At 39.5% G+C, this 15,000-nt stretch overlaps 1 protein-coding gene across 5 annotated transcripts in view; it reads right to left on the bottom strand.

Moving 5' to 3' along the window:
- LOC111320887 (G kinase-anchoring protein 1) overlaps window positions 1–15,000 on the bottom strand; it is a 48,277-nt gene that overhangs the window by 16,470 nt on the left and 16,807 nt on the right. For all 5 annotated transcript variants that reach the window (XM_022923626.2, XM_022923637.2, XM_022923644.2 and 2 more), the window contains one exon: window positions 2,456–2,675. In XM_022923626.2, the coding sequence (XP_022779361.1) occupies window positions 2,456–2,675 (220 nt within the window). The remainder of the gene's footprint in view (window positions 1–2,455; window positions 2,676–15,000) is intronic.

The following is a 15,000-nucleotide window of genomic DNA, read 5'->3' as shown; positions in this document are numbered from 1 at the left end:
GATACAATGACCAACTGACCTTAACTGCCTTATAGTGAAAATAAATAGGACTCATTGAGCGATTATGAACAAGATGAAACTACAAACTAATTTGAGGCGACAGACAATCAACGAACCTAATAACAGAGAAAATGATAACAACAACTACTACGTACCTCTTTCCCGACTCTGGGTGAACAACATTGAAGGAGGCAGAAATCTTACAAAATAACTTAGTGCTAACATAAAGCTCAAGCACCACTCGCGCCAACCATGCTTTTTTTCTACACTTGACTGCGCACGCACAGTGACATCACACATAACACAATGGTATTGCTTACAAGAGGTAAAAGCTCCCTAAAAATGGCAACTCTTGATGTTTTTGTGCCTTTTTACTACCAAGAATAGCAATAAAGTGTACAACAGGTTTCTTTTTCCTGGTAATTAGAAAAAGCTATGAGCAAATACTTTGTGCATCACTGCATCCAAAACCATTTTTGTCTGTAGACCATATAAATGCTTCATGAAAATGTATTCCAACCTTTCTCCCTGCCTAGAGGTGGCAACCTCTTACTTAGTGAAAATATGACTGCAAGCTTCTATGCCTGAACACTCCAGACCTACAGATTTTACTTAAAGACGCCATCTCTTATTGGCAGAGAATTTCTGTTTTTCATCAGCAAAACTGAGGTGCTTCACTGGTGAATCTGCACAGAAAGCTCTTAATTTCTGACAAACACTGAAAGTTTTTCATTACTAGACTTAATTCAGACAAGAAAAGAATGGTTTACTAGTTTCAAAATTTCCTTAATGTATAAATAATACTTTTTTAAAGTCTTTTTTTTTTCTAAGTTTAGAAAAGCAATGCAAAGTAATGCAAAGTTATGCACATAAAAAATGAATTTTTTTTTGTTCTTACAAAGTTAATTTCCTTGAAAGTGCAGGCAAGACTTTGTGCGCAGATTGACAAGCTATTTCACACCATTTCCCTAAAACAAAGTGAACTAGTTCTTCAAATTTCCATTAACAAACAAAAGTTTGTGTTGAAAAACATCTGAGGGTGACCTATGCTCAAAACTTCACTTAGGAAAGACAAAAGAATTCTCAGCAAGACATTATTAGTTTACCTTTCACTTAATGAACACAAAAGGTTTCAGACTCTCTTGCAAATTGTGCTTGTTGTGTTTTGATTTGAATTCAACAAATTCAGGAAAGCATTCAACAGGAGGGAAAAATTGGATGGACAACTGAATGCATTTGGCAGATGGATAAAATCCCTGAACAGTTGAACCTTGATTATCTGGACTCAATGGGACTTAGGTAAACAGTCTGAATAATTGAGAGTCTGGATAATCAAAAATATGAATATTAATGAGACAAAAAGGTAAACAAAGAAATATCAATAAAGATAACACACTTTAAATTCTAAAAGTCTGCTTCAATAACTCTCCGAGCACTCGATCTTTTGAAAGCGGAGGAGGTAATGCGCTGTTTTAAACGCACTTTTCCTGACTTTAAACATAATCTCTGAATTTTTTTACCTCTTAAAGTTCTGAAGATCGAAGCTCATTAATAATCATGAAAGAAACGGGACCTGGGTAAAAGTCTGGACAATCGAAAAGTCCGGATAATTGAGGTCTGGATAATCGAGGTTTGACTGTACTGGGAACTGGTTCACTTCTAGATAGTTTTTTTTGTGCAGTTGTTGAGCTTTCATGGAAATGTTTTCTTCCCCTTATACCCACAGGCATAACTAGGTTATACCATGAGGTTTTGGTATGGAATTAAATTCACTCACTCACACCAGTCTGATTAACTTATGCAATAAACCTGAATTAAATGTGTTATCCCCTGCACCTCCCCTACCAGGTTTGGTTCTGTCCCCAAAGTCTTGCTATTTTCTTCTGTTCACATATTTAGGAAGGTGGGACAAAGGTAGAAATTTCTCCCAGAGTACATGGAGTGATCAACAGAATTCAAATTACGTCTTTTGTGTTGGGATTTACATGCACCTCAACAGACTGGGTGGGTTCTAATAAAATGAAAGGCAGTGAAAATAAAAATGATGAAAGCTTCGCTTTTAGCCTCAGCTTAATCTATATATCATGTACTATCCATAATGAACAAACCAACCTTTTACAGTAACTATCAAGGACATATTCACACTACATATTTCCATTTAGGCAAGCTGGTACCCACCTAAACAATATGCAGGGCTTGACACTAACAGTAGTCATTACTCTAGTCACAGACTAGTAGAAATTCAGTTTTGGCTAGTGGTTTTCGATTTCCATGGGCCAGTTTGGCTAGTAATCAAACTGAAATTGTTTTAACATCCGCTAAGTTGTCACTATAGCCACTTGGATATAGTAAGTTGAAAAGTTAGTGTTGAGCCCTGAATATACACACCAAATCTTTTTAAGTCAGAAAAATTCTTATCCAGCAATCTTAAACTTAGAAGAATTCTGAACCTGACCTTTTGAATTTGTATCACTTTCCCTTGTACCAACGGGAAAACCATTAGGCCAGGCAAGGAAATCATCAAGTCCTGTCGTGGAAGATTCTTCAAACTTAGGTGAATTTTTCCCTGTAGTAGATCTTGTAAGTTGAAAATCCTTTAATGACATCACAGCAGACTTTTCCTTCTTCTTCCACTCACCATCTTCATGGCTGATTGCCATTGTTTTTGTCAAATCCTGAAAGGTATTTACTTATGTTACAATACTGTAGTTTCCAGTGATTGAACTCATGGAACTTTTATTTGAACTTTACCTAGACTACTTACACCTATATAGTTACCTAAAAATGCTAAATCAATGGGGTCTTCATTTTGAAGAAAAGGATGGGTTAATCTACAAAAGGAAGACTGGAAGATAGGAATTAATCTGTGAAAAAAAATTGCATACATACCTGAACCTCAAGAAAATCAGAGAGCTTGGGTCAGTTGTAATGATTTTCCCAGCAATTGTGATATTTTATCTAGAAACATGCTGCGACATTTTCCACAAGTACTTTGGTCAGGAAAGTGTTATGTCACACATGCAAATTATTTGTCAGCAACAAACAATGCTTACACCTTACAATGTATAGACCACTTTCATAAATTGCTGCCAGATTAATATTCTTTTGTTTAAATTTAAATTAGCCCTTCTGGCCTCATTCTCCAGTACAAAATTCAAAAGAATACATTATCTCAAGTGACGCCAGAAGGGCTAATTTAAACTTAAACAAAAGAATATTAATCTGGCAGCCATTTATGAAAGTGGTCTATAATTATACTGTGCAGCTACAGTGCCAGCTACTCTTTCAAATTACATTTGCTCTTTATGGCTTAATGGCGCAACTCTTCTCTCGCATAGACAACCCATTGATTTACTCATAAACATAGGTGAAAATTTCACAAAGAACACCATGCAGATTTTTAATTTCTCACTTTTGCTAGACTCGTTTTTATTATGATTTGGTAGGCTGAATGCAATCCACACTAATGAATGACACCTTTATTTAAAATAAATAGAAATCCCAACATCAGGGTAGTCCCATCAGAACATAAAGCTCTGCTATCCATAAGAGCCCTGGTGAATAGGACCAAAAAATAAATATAATACAATAAAAAATCTATACAATATAATATTACAGAAAATTCTAATTAACGTGACTAATATAAAGAACACATCCATGATAAAAAAAAGATTTCTTGGCTGTTTCAGTTCTAACGCGAGGCAAATGAAGCAAATTTCCCTGTCTTGTTCTGGTATTATTAAAATTAAAATATTGCTTAAAACATTGAGGACAGTTACCAGAAATATATTTATTAACTAGTTTAAAAGTATGTTCATCTCTTCTCGATTGCAATACAGGCAATATAAGATCCATTAAAACTTGACCACTATCCTTAGATTTTGAAACAATTTTAGATGCCCTTCTTTGAAAATTATCCAGCAGTCTGGCATTACTCACTCCACAACAATTCCATACAGTGTCACCATAGTCAAATATTGGACGAATAAATGATAGATACAAAGTGTTGGCAGCATGACAAGTTAAATCTCTTCGCAATCGAGATAGCATACCTAGCCTTTTGCCAGCTTTAGATATAATGTGCTGAGTGTGGGTAGCCCAAGAGATAGCCTCATCAAATATAATACCAAGATACCGTATTTTATCGGCTATAAGTTGAGACCCTAAACTTTTAACTCTTAAACTTAATACGATCGTCTTCAAACATAAACACAAAACATTCAGCTATAAGCTGAGATCCAGTTCTTAAAATGTATAAGAGCTCATGAAAAATTTTAATCACATTTAGCTTTTAAAATCTGTTAAAATGAAATGAAAGAACAGGTTAATTATCCAACGGCATGGACAATTCGCTTGAAAAGCAAGGTGTCATGAATATTTAACGAAAGCTAGGCTTACCTCTTGGGAAACAACTGTATGAACATTGTTACCTACTCAATACAATGGTTAAGAATAATAACAAATAACGTTTAGTAAGCTGAATTTAATGTGATCCGATCAAATGCATAAAATTGAATCCACGACTTGATCATATGAACATTCCGAGTTCAGGGACCTGTCTTTAACAATCCTGTGTCGAAAGTCGTTCATTGTTTAGTGTTTGTGTAATAAGATGATGTAATCTAATTAGTATGAAGCATGTGGGTAATGCTGTGTGATGTATATAGGCGAGTGTGCGAGAGAATAAAGGTAGCATTGCAATACAGATTCTGTGTGGTCTAGAAGTTCCCTACAAGATACAAAATTTGGCAACGAGGATGAACGGATTTTATGTCTAATTCTAAGGAGTTGGAAGAAGAAGTGATGGCCACAACATTACAATTACCTGCCATTTCCCCTTTCTCCTTCTCAAGCGATCAAACAACACTCAGGCAGCGCTGGTCGAAATGGTAAAAGGTTTGGAATACTTTCTGGTGGCATCCAACACTACTGAAAAGAAACAACGACGTGCTGTACTGCTACACTTAGCAGGCCCTGAAGTCCAAACGGTTTTTGAAACTCTCAGTGGTACTGGAGAGGATTACGATATGGCGCTTGTGAAATTGACCGAGTACTTTGAGCTGAGGAACATTCCTTTTGAGAGATGTGTTTCGTCAGGCAGCGCAACAGCCAACTGAAAATATCGATTCGTACGTGATGCGATTACGGAGCCTTGCAAAATCTTGCGAGTATGGAAATGTGGACAAAATGATCCAAGATCAAGTGGTGGATAGATGCGCCTCGAATGATCTTCGCAGTCGACTGCTACGAGAAACCGACCTAACACTGGATGGGCTTCTCCAGATCGTTCGATCAATTGAAGCATCTGACCTACATGCTACTACAATGGAGGCAGCGCTGGGCTCTTCAAGACAGGACAACAAGGTCTTGGCTGGATTTCAAAGATCAAGAGGGAAAAACAATGGAAATTCATGGTCGTGTCAACCAAAGAATGCGAAGAATTCATGACCACAGAACCATGACATGAGGCAAATCATCTGTTTTTGTTGTGGACATGCCGGTCATCACGCGAAAGATCCTTTGTGTCCTGCAATTGGAAAAGCTTGCAGTAACTGTGGAAACAAGGACACTCCGGTGGAGTTTGCAAAGGAGTTTCGAAACGAGCTGCTAGCTCTCAGAGCGTTGCACAACAACGGAATGCAAATGGACTTCGGTACGTGACAACTGAACAAGACCCCGGTTCAGACGATCAATATTTGTGGGCGATTGGGGGCAACATGGATGACAATACTGTGCAAATAATTGTTGAAGGAACATCGATTTTGGTTATTGTTGACTCGGGGGCAAGTGTCAATGTACTGGACAGTATTACATTTAACCAATTATCGAATACAGGAGTGGTTCTCAGAAATTCCGGTGTCAAAATTTACACATACAGCTCGAAAACGCCGCTTCCTGTCAAAGGAACATTCAGTGCAAAGGTGTCAACAGCTCAATTTCACACACAGGCCAACTTCGTGGTTGTTGAAAATTTAAATGCGGGATCACTGTTGGGCAAACCAAATTACAGCGTGGGTCTGGGGTAACGCACAACAAGAGGCATTTCGCCGCCTTCAAGTCATTCTGACCAGTGACTGTGTTGTTGCACATTACAACCAAGCCGCTGAAACGGAGCTGAAAGTTGATGCAAGTCCAGTTGGACTTGGTGCCATTTTGCTGCAGCAATGCAGTGATTGTGTTCATCCTGTGGCATATGCGAGTCGCACGTTAACAGATGTTGAGAGGAGGCATTCTCAGACTGAAAAGGAGGCACTGGCGGTTGTGTGGGCTTGCAAGCACTTCCATATTTACTTGTATGGTAAACTGTTCACCCTGTAAACGGATCACAAGCCGCTCTAGGTTATTTACAGCCCCAAATCCAAGCCACCGCCTCGGATTGAAAGATGGGCACTTCGACTGCAGCCATACACATTTAATGTTGTACACATGGCCGGAAAGACAAACCCAGCTGACGTCCTATCAAGATTGCCATTAGAAAACCAACCGTTTCGCAAAAAGGAACATTGTGGAAGAATAATTATATTAACTACGTCAGAGTAAACGCGGTTCCGAAAGCACTCACACTTGAACAGATTGCAAATGCTACTGAGGCAGACCCAATACTACAGCAAGTACGATGCTGTTTGAGTGACTGTGAGTGGCCAGACACACCAGAGCTCAGGCCCTACAGGCGGTTAGAGATGAACTATGTGTGACCAATGGAATCATCTTGCAAGGACATCGTATTGTCATGCCTAACAACCTCTGGCAAACAACCTTAGCTAATGCACACGAGGGTCACCAAGGCATTGTGCGGACCAAACAGATGGTCAGGGAGAAGGTTTGGTGGCCAGGTATCACACATCAAGTGGAGACAATGGTCAAGGCGTGTCTACCCTGGCAATCTGTTGCAGGCAAGTCTACTGCAGAGCCACTCCAACCTACGGTGATGCCTGACAAACCATAGCAAGAGATACACATCGATCTCTGTGGACCTTTTCCTACAGGGGAAAGTCTTTTGGTTTGTTAAGATGCATGTACATGCTGGCCTGAAGTAGTCCTTTTACGCTCAACTACCTCTGCGGCCATAATCGGACATCTTCGAAAGATATTTGCTGTACATGGGCTTCCAGAGAAAGTAGTAACAGATAACAGAGCAAATCTTGTGTTGGAGGAATTTGAGGAGTACCTGGCAATGCATGGTATCCAGCATCAGAAGGTCACACCCTACTGGCCACAGGTGAATGCAAGAGTTGAACGATTTAAAAAGACAATTGAGAAGGCAATTCGCACTGCACATGCTGAAGGAAAGGACTGGCGCACAGACATGTTTGCCTTCCTACTTAACTACCGTGCAGCACCTCATGCAACTACAGGAGCGTCGCCAGCATTTCTACATTTAGGACGTGAGATCAGAACCAAAGTTCCCCAAGTTGAGACACAGTTGTTGAATGCTGTACCTGCTGCAATACAGTCTGCAAAGGGTAAGGACCAACAAGCCAAGCAGCACACAAAGGTTTATGCAGACAAGAGAAACAGAGCGAGTCCATCAGACATCAAATCAGGAGACAAAGTGCTGCTACAGCAGGCATGGCAGAACAAGCTATCAACGCTGTATGACCCTCAACCTTACAGTGATAGAACGTAAGGGACCGAGCCTTATTCTGCAGCAAAGAAATGGACGAGTGTTCATGCACAATGTATCGCATATCCACAAGTTGCACCAGAACACTGCTGTACGGGAGGAAGATGATTATGGGATGGATTTTGATCTTCCAAAGGCAATGAATCCTCCACGGGCAGCAGAACAAGATATGCGAGGATCTGCTCATGTCAGACGTGTACTGACACATCTGAGGGACTATCAGTTACAATGAACAGTTGTCAATGAACTTTGACTGAACAATTGCAAATTTTAGTATGCTAATGAGTTCTGTTGGTTTCGCTTATTTACCGAAAATAGCACTACAATTTATAGTTGATTTAAAATTCAATCATGGGAGGGATTTAGTGTTTGTGTAATAATATCGGTGATGACGTAATCTAATTAGTATGAAGCACGTGGGTAATGCTGTGTGATGTATATAGGCGAGTGTGCGAGAGAATAAAGGTAATGTTGCAATGCGGATTCTGTGTGGTCTATAAGTTCCCTATGAGATACTAAACATTGTCAATCTGTTATCATGCCAAAAGCCCGTCGTACATCATACAATCTAGCATTCAAACACAAAATAGTCACCGAAGCAGAAGCCGTTGAGAACAACTATGAGATCGCGAGGGAATACGGCATCAGTGAGTCAATGGCTCGTCACTGGAGAAAAGACCAAGAAAACCTATTCAATGGCGAAATAAAACTGTCCGCAAAACGTAAAACGATGGGCTGTTTTACACCAAAGTATACCGAGATGGATCAAAGACTGCTGGAATGGTTTTCCGAGCAGAGAAGTCAAGGTGAGAATCATGTGACAAGTTTGTTTACACATCCGTGGGAACAGAACATTCTCAGTGGTCAGTTTTTGATAGTTGTCAAAACATTAGTATCATTGCTTATCTGTTCTACCTTTCCTTCGTTTTAGGAATTGCTGTTGGTAGACTGATGTTGCATTTGAAGGTGAAAGAATTCTGCGATGATCCTGCATTCAAAGCATCTGTAGGCTGGTACATAAACTGGAAGCAGCGCCATTCCATCACTCTCTGAACGAAGACCACCCTTGCCCAGCGTCTGCCAAACGATCTCGAAGAGCAAACAGTAAAATTCCACCGGTTTGTGATCGCAGCTCGTCAGCGCCGTGATACCCTTTGTCCAGAATTTTCAATATGGATGAGACACCAATGCGGTTCGAGATGCCGTCCAGCTGTACTCTGGAATTCAGTGGCAGCCGAACAGTTCCCGAGAAATCCTGTGGCGCAGAGAAGATTAACTTCATAGTCACGTTGGCGGCCGCTGCTGACAGCAAAAAGCTGCCACCTAAAGTTATCTTCAAAGGCCTACGAACCCCGAGAGACCTGGTTGCTCCAGACTCAGTTCGTGTTTCATTCCACAAAAAAGGATGGATGGATGAAGCTGGTAAGTTAACAGTTTTGTGTTATTCATATGCGCTCTTTTTTCTGTGCTCTTTACTCGCGTTTTAAGCCGCATGCTTCATTGAAGTCTTTAATCAAAGTGAGATCTAATTGATTGTTGTATTCTTTCTTTCGTTATACGCGTGAAGGAGTGGATTCGTACCTGAATGCCAAGAAATCCCACTGGTGAGTGATCACTGTTGGTTTGGGACTCCTTTCGTGCTCATCTTACTGAGTCAGTGAAAGAAGCATTGCAGCAGCGAAGTATCGATGTAGCTGTTATTCCCAGTGGCCTAACTCCAGTTCTCCAGCCCTTAGACAAGTGCCTAAATAAGCCCTTCACGGAGAATATGAGAAGAAAGTACCTGTCGTGGATGGTAACTGGCCCCTTCGAGTTTACTCCTGCTGGGAAAAAGAAAGCGCTGTCAAGAAACCTCGTTCTACGTTGGATAAAGCAGTCTTGCAGGGAGATCCCGGAGGAGATGGTGAGGAATTCATTTCTTACTTGTGGCATCTCCAATGCGCTTGACGGACAGAGGATGAAGCCATCTATGAAGAGGAGCAAGACAATGACGCCAAAGAAGATGAGATGGATGAAGAATTTGAAACGGAAAGCGATGAGCCATAAGCTAACATCCTTAAACATGCAGTTCACAACAGAAAACAAATGGCTCCTTTAGGAGCCACCACATATTAAAAGTTAATGACCAATAACTCTTGCTTTTTTGTCCACGTGTTTTGCTCGGCTTGTATGCGAATATATGCATATTTATCTTAGTTTTATTAAGTCCATAATTTTTGTTCAGGTTAAACTCTCGGCTATAAGCCGAAACCCCCTCTACAAGTCAGATTTTAATTTAAGTTAGGCTGAACGTGTAAAAATCGCTTGGCTTATAGCCGATAAAATATGGTAAGTGAACTTGTTCACCCGTGTTAGACTTTGTCTGTGAAAAGTAATATCAAAGTCATTATGTTTACACAGCTTAGAATGAGTTCCAAACAGCATGGCTTCGGATTTGGTGGTATTAAGAAATAAGCTATTCACTTGAAGCCATTCACCTAATGCATTTAGGTCTTGATTCAGATTATCTTCGATAACTTTAGGGTTAAATCCAGCACAAAACAGAACAGTATCATCAGCGTACATGAACACATGGCAAGACTTAATGCAGAGGGGCAAATCGTTAATATAAATAACAAAGAGTAAGGGGCCCAAAATAGAGCCTTGCGGAACACCAGATGTTATGTGTAGAGGATCAGACGAAACACCACCAACGCCAACAACTTGGGTGCGGCCAGACAGATATTTTTCAAACCAGTTCAGTTCTTTGCTTTTGATTCCAAAAGAGTGCAGTTTCCTCAACAAAATCGAATGATCTATTGTGTCAAATGCCTTACGCAAGTCCACAAAAGCTGCTGCCACCATGAAACCCAGATCAATATTTCGCTGGATTGTGTCCGCGAAAGACAGAGCTGCATATGTTGTTGAGGGTTGTTTGTAAAATCTACATTGGAATGGACTGAGTTGATGGTTTTCTTGTAAATAGCTTGCTAGTTGAGTATGCACCACTCGTTCAAGTAACTTAGTTATTATTGTAGGTGAGATAGATACGGGGTGATAATTGCTAACATCGTCTTTCCTCCCTTTCTCAAATAATGGAATAACGTTAGCAGCTTTCCAGTCGTCAGGAACTTTGCTCTGAGACAGTGAAGCATTAATTATTACTCTAATAGGTTTTGTGACTATTGCAGAAGTGTCCTTTAGAAGTCTTGGTGGAATGTTATCTAAGCCCACAGCTTTGCCTCATTTAAGTGTCGGATTTCAGACAGAACAGCAGTTTCAGAACTATCAGTAAACAGAAAAGTAGCGTTCATAGCTTCTGTTAAAGATATACTTGACGAGAGTTTCAATGCAGCATTTACAAATGATTTGCAAAGGTTGACAGCTGTATTTACAAAATGTACTGTTGAAATAATTTGCGATTGAGCTCTTTTCAGTTATTACTTGACCGTCGACTTTGAGTTTTGGAGATGGTTCTTTGCTTTCAGAGGGAAAGATTTTCTTAATTGTTTGCCAAAATGAGTTGGGTTCGCCAGTATGCTCGTCAATGACCCTTCGATTGTATTTTTCCTTTTCCTTTCTGATTAAATTGGTAACTTGATTTCTCTGAAAGCGGTATCTAATGGGGTGAACTACCTACCCGTAATTCATTCTCATGGCCTGTAGAGTTTTCTGCAGACATTCCCATTTCATAAATTAAAGATTCCTATTTCCCAAACTACAGATTTCAATTTATTTTACAAATAATTAAGTTGAAAATGAACCATTTGCATTTTGCAAAGTACATATATCTTATTAGACGTTTTGTTGTGTAGTATTGCCGAGTATTTTTACGAGTTGTGCCGTATTTTGACAAGCCCATAGGGCGAGTCAAAATACAAATAACGAGTAAAAATACTCAGCGATACTACACAACAAAACGTCTAATAAGTTATTTATTATCCAACACGCCAAACTGTTATTTCAGTGCAGGCTAATTTTGCGGATATTTATTTTACAGGGAGTGTGTGACAGAAGTATGTGAAAGCACTTATGCCCGATGACGTCAAAACAATTTCTCGCAGCGTCAAACCGAGGCCAGGTGGTGATCGCACATTTTGTTGGTGTTTAGAGAAATAATCAATTCCCCTCGTCTGTTTTTTTCACTTTTTGTTCGAAATGCCTCAATGGTGTAATGTCTACGGCTGTACAAACTCTTCAGAAATGAAAATCAGAGTCCTGGCATTGCTTACCGCTGGAGAACAAAGAACTGCTTTCGAAATAGCTTGCAACAATTTGGCGAACAAACACGCCAGAGTGGACAATCTCAGAAAGACTCCTCGGAGTACAAGTCGATAACAAGTTATCTTGGTCACATCATGCTGCAAATGTAGCAAAGTCCTTCGCGTCCAAGCTAAGTTTACTCCGGCGCATGCGGTTTCTCCCTTGAAAGCAAGTAGAGAACTTCTACACAAAGGTGATACTGCCATCAGTCACATATGGTTTGATAGTGTGGGGATCGTGCAGCAAAACGCATTTAAACAACCTGGAGAAACTCCATGCAAGGGCTGGGAGAATTGTTTACGGATTGCCATGGGATACAAGTGCTGAAGATGTATTAACGCGAACTGGATGGGACAGTCTGGAAACAATGTACAAAGTGCGACTAACAGAGTTTGTCTTCAAATGTACAAAGGGTTTCAGCATTACGGAATTCGAAAAACTTTTTACACAAAGGAAATCAGGCCGCAGAAGGAAGACATTGTTCTTCCCAGACCTGAAACAAACTTTATCAGGAGCTCCATAAGTTATAGAGGAGCAATTGCATGGAATAGTTTAACGAACAAGGAAACAACGGCTAAAACCTTGAAAGATTTCAAATGCTGTCTTTGGAAATTTGACACAGATAAAATAAATTTTGAACCGATTTTAGCCATAACTAAAAACAGAGATACCGACTACAAATATTTCTGATAGGTCTTAGCTTTTAAGTCTTAATTCTAAATTGTACATATGTTTAAGTATTTTATTTTTTCGTAACTATTGTTTGCACGACCCCACCAGCAATGCTGATTTTATTTATCGTGCTAAAATAAAGTTCTCACTCTCACACACACTCACTCTCACTTACTCACGCCAGTTAATGAGCACTCGAGGCTATGTGGTGACCACTTTGAAGCCAACTGTTTTAGGAAAATCCCGGCTTCCTTGCTTGTCAACTTGAAACCAGGGTCAATTCCCACAAATTTTTGCTTTGTGCAAGAAAAAACACCAAGGAAGCCTCCAGCAGGGGGAAAATCGGTTGAATGAAAGCAGCCAACTTCGTATGTAAACACAGCGTCGGACGATTTGCCAGAAACATGTGATGGCTTTGAAAGTGACAGCATTGATTATATCACAGGCAGCCCAAGCTCACAACTAGAAAAGCGGACGTGACTCTTACCGTGTTGCGCAACGTTTTATATTAAAAAAGGTTTGTATGGGATGTTATCGGTTTGCCTTAAAAGAGAGAAAAGATGTCTTGTTTTGAAATAAAATGGGCTTACCTTATTGCCTTGTTGTTGACTTTGTTGATTCCTAGCGTCTCAGGCCATTTTGAAGCGTTTTCCACGAGTTAGCGCTATGTTGGTGTTCAACTGCTAAATAGGAATCAACAAAGAAAACAACAAGGCAATAAGGTAAGCCCATTTTATTTCAAAACAAGACCTTTTTTCTCTCTTTTAAGGCAAACTGATAACATCCCATACAAACCTTTATAAATATAAAACGTTGCACAACACGGTAAGAGTCACGTCCGCTTTTCTAGTAGTGAGCTTGGGCTGCCTGTGATTATATCAACGCCAGACATCCTAGTATTCGTTTCACAATGGAAAAGGAAATTGATAAGAAATTATCGTTTCTAGACATATTGTTAGACAACAATCATACATCCATCGTCACTAGTGTATATCGCAAGAAGACATTTACTGGTCTTCTTACTAATTATTTCAGCTTTGCCCCTTTGGTTTACAAATTAGGTTTAGTCAGACCTTTGATTGACAGAGCATATAAGATCAATAATTCCTGGGTTGGTTTTCATCTGGATGTCAAGAAACTTATTTTCTTGTTTCGGAAAAATTGTTTTCCATCTTGGGTCATAGACAAGATCATTTACAGTTATCTAGCGAAGAAAAATAATCCTTCTCCTACTGGGCAGAACGCCTCTTCTAACTTCGGTAAACCTTCTGCGCACTATTATAAACTTCCCTATGTTGGTTGGTTTTCAAACATCGCTCAGACTAAGTTAAGACAACTACTCAAACGTTATTGTAGAGCTGATTTAGATGTTAAGTTAGTCTTCAATACGTTTAAACTCAGAAACATGTTCAGTGTGAAAGATTCAGTACCGCTAGGTCTACGTTCGCGTGTCGTATATAAATTTTCATGTGCTGGCTGTAATGTCAGTTATATTGGTGAGACCACTCGCCACATTTGAACACAAGTTCGTGAGCACCTCTTGTCACACAAAGCTTCGCATATTTACAAGCACCTGCAATCATCAAGGGCCTGTCTTGACTCTTGTGATACTGAATGTTTCACGCTCTTAGATTCTGCCGCTTCAAAATACCAAATTAAGATCAAAGAGGCATTGCATATTAAGTGGAAAAAACCCATTCGTAATCAGCAATTGAAACATCTAGAATTGTCTCTTTCTTTTTAATTATGCTGTTCCTTGGTCTTTTAATTTATTATTATTATTATTTTATTAATTAATTTTTTTTTTATCTAGTCAAGCGCGCGCTATTTACATTTTTCGCGTTTTTAACATTCAAATGTAACGTAAGCCCTGACACGTAATTTGTAATGCACCTTAATATAAATTCAAATGTACAACTGTTAAATGCTCATTTGCAACTGAAGATGACATGAGAATGTCGAAACATGTCTTGTAAATTTAAACTCAAAGTTGTTGTTTCTTTTTTGAGAGTTATTGTCACTCTGCTGTCTTTACGTCCTTTTGGTGACAGCATTGTCTGGATCAATAAGGTCCTTATCAAGAGCAATATTTATGTAACTTTGAACTCTGAAAGGGACAGTTGATTTCTTTTAGTTTGATCATCCAACGTAAAATACCGGTATGCTGGGGAAATAAGCTATTCACGTGTATTTACCTTTCGACCAAGGATCGCTTCGTTCCGCTCGGCTCAATTTCTCTCCTTTCCTGCAGGAAAGCCATCTCTTTAACGCAGGAATAGTGAGTTGACTAGGGGTGTTCACTCATAAGGAAGCTCCATCAATGTCATCCTCAGAAAGAGTGATTTTAGGTGAATTTCCTACAGTCATGTCCGATGTGACATATTTTTCTTTGATATTCCTGCAAAACCATCACCACCAATGTTGTCACTTTCAAAGCCATCACGTTTCTGGTAAATCGTCCA

The sequence above is a fragment of the Stylophora pistillata genome, chromosome 4 (genome assembly GCF_964205215.1).
Source record: "Stylophora pistillata chromosome 4, jaStyPist1.2, whole genome shotgun sequence".
In the NCBI taxonomy this organism is placed as follows: domain Eukaryota; kingdom Metazoa; phylum Cnidaria; class Anthozoa; order Scleractinia; family Pocilloporidae; genus Stylophora; species Stylophora pistillata.
The sequence above is the reverse complement of the archived record's forward strand: the minus strand, read 5'-3'. Positions and strand labels throughout refer to the sequence as shown.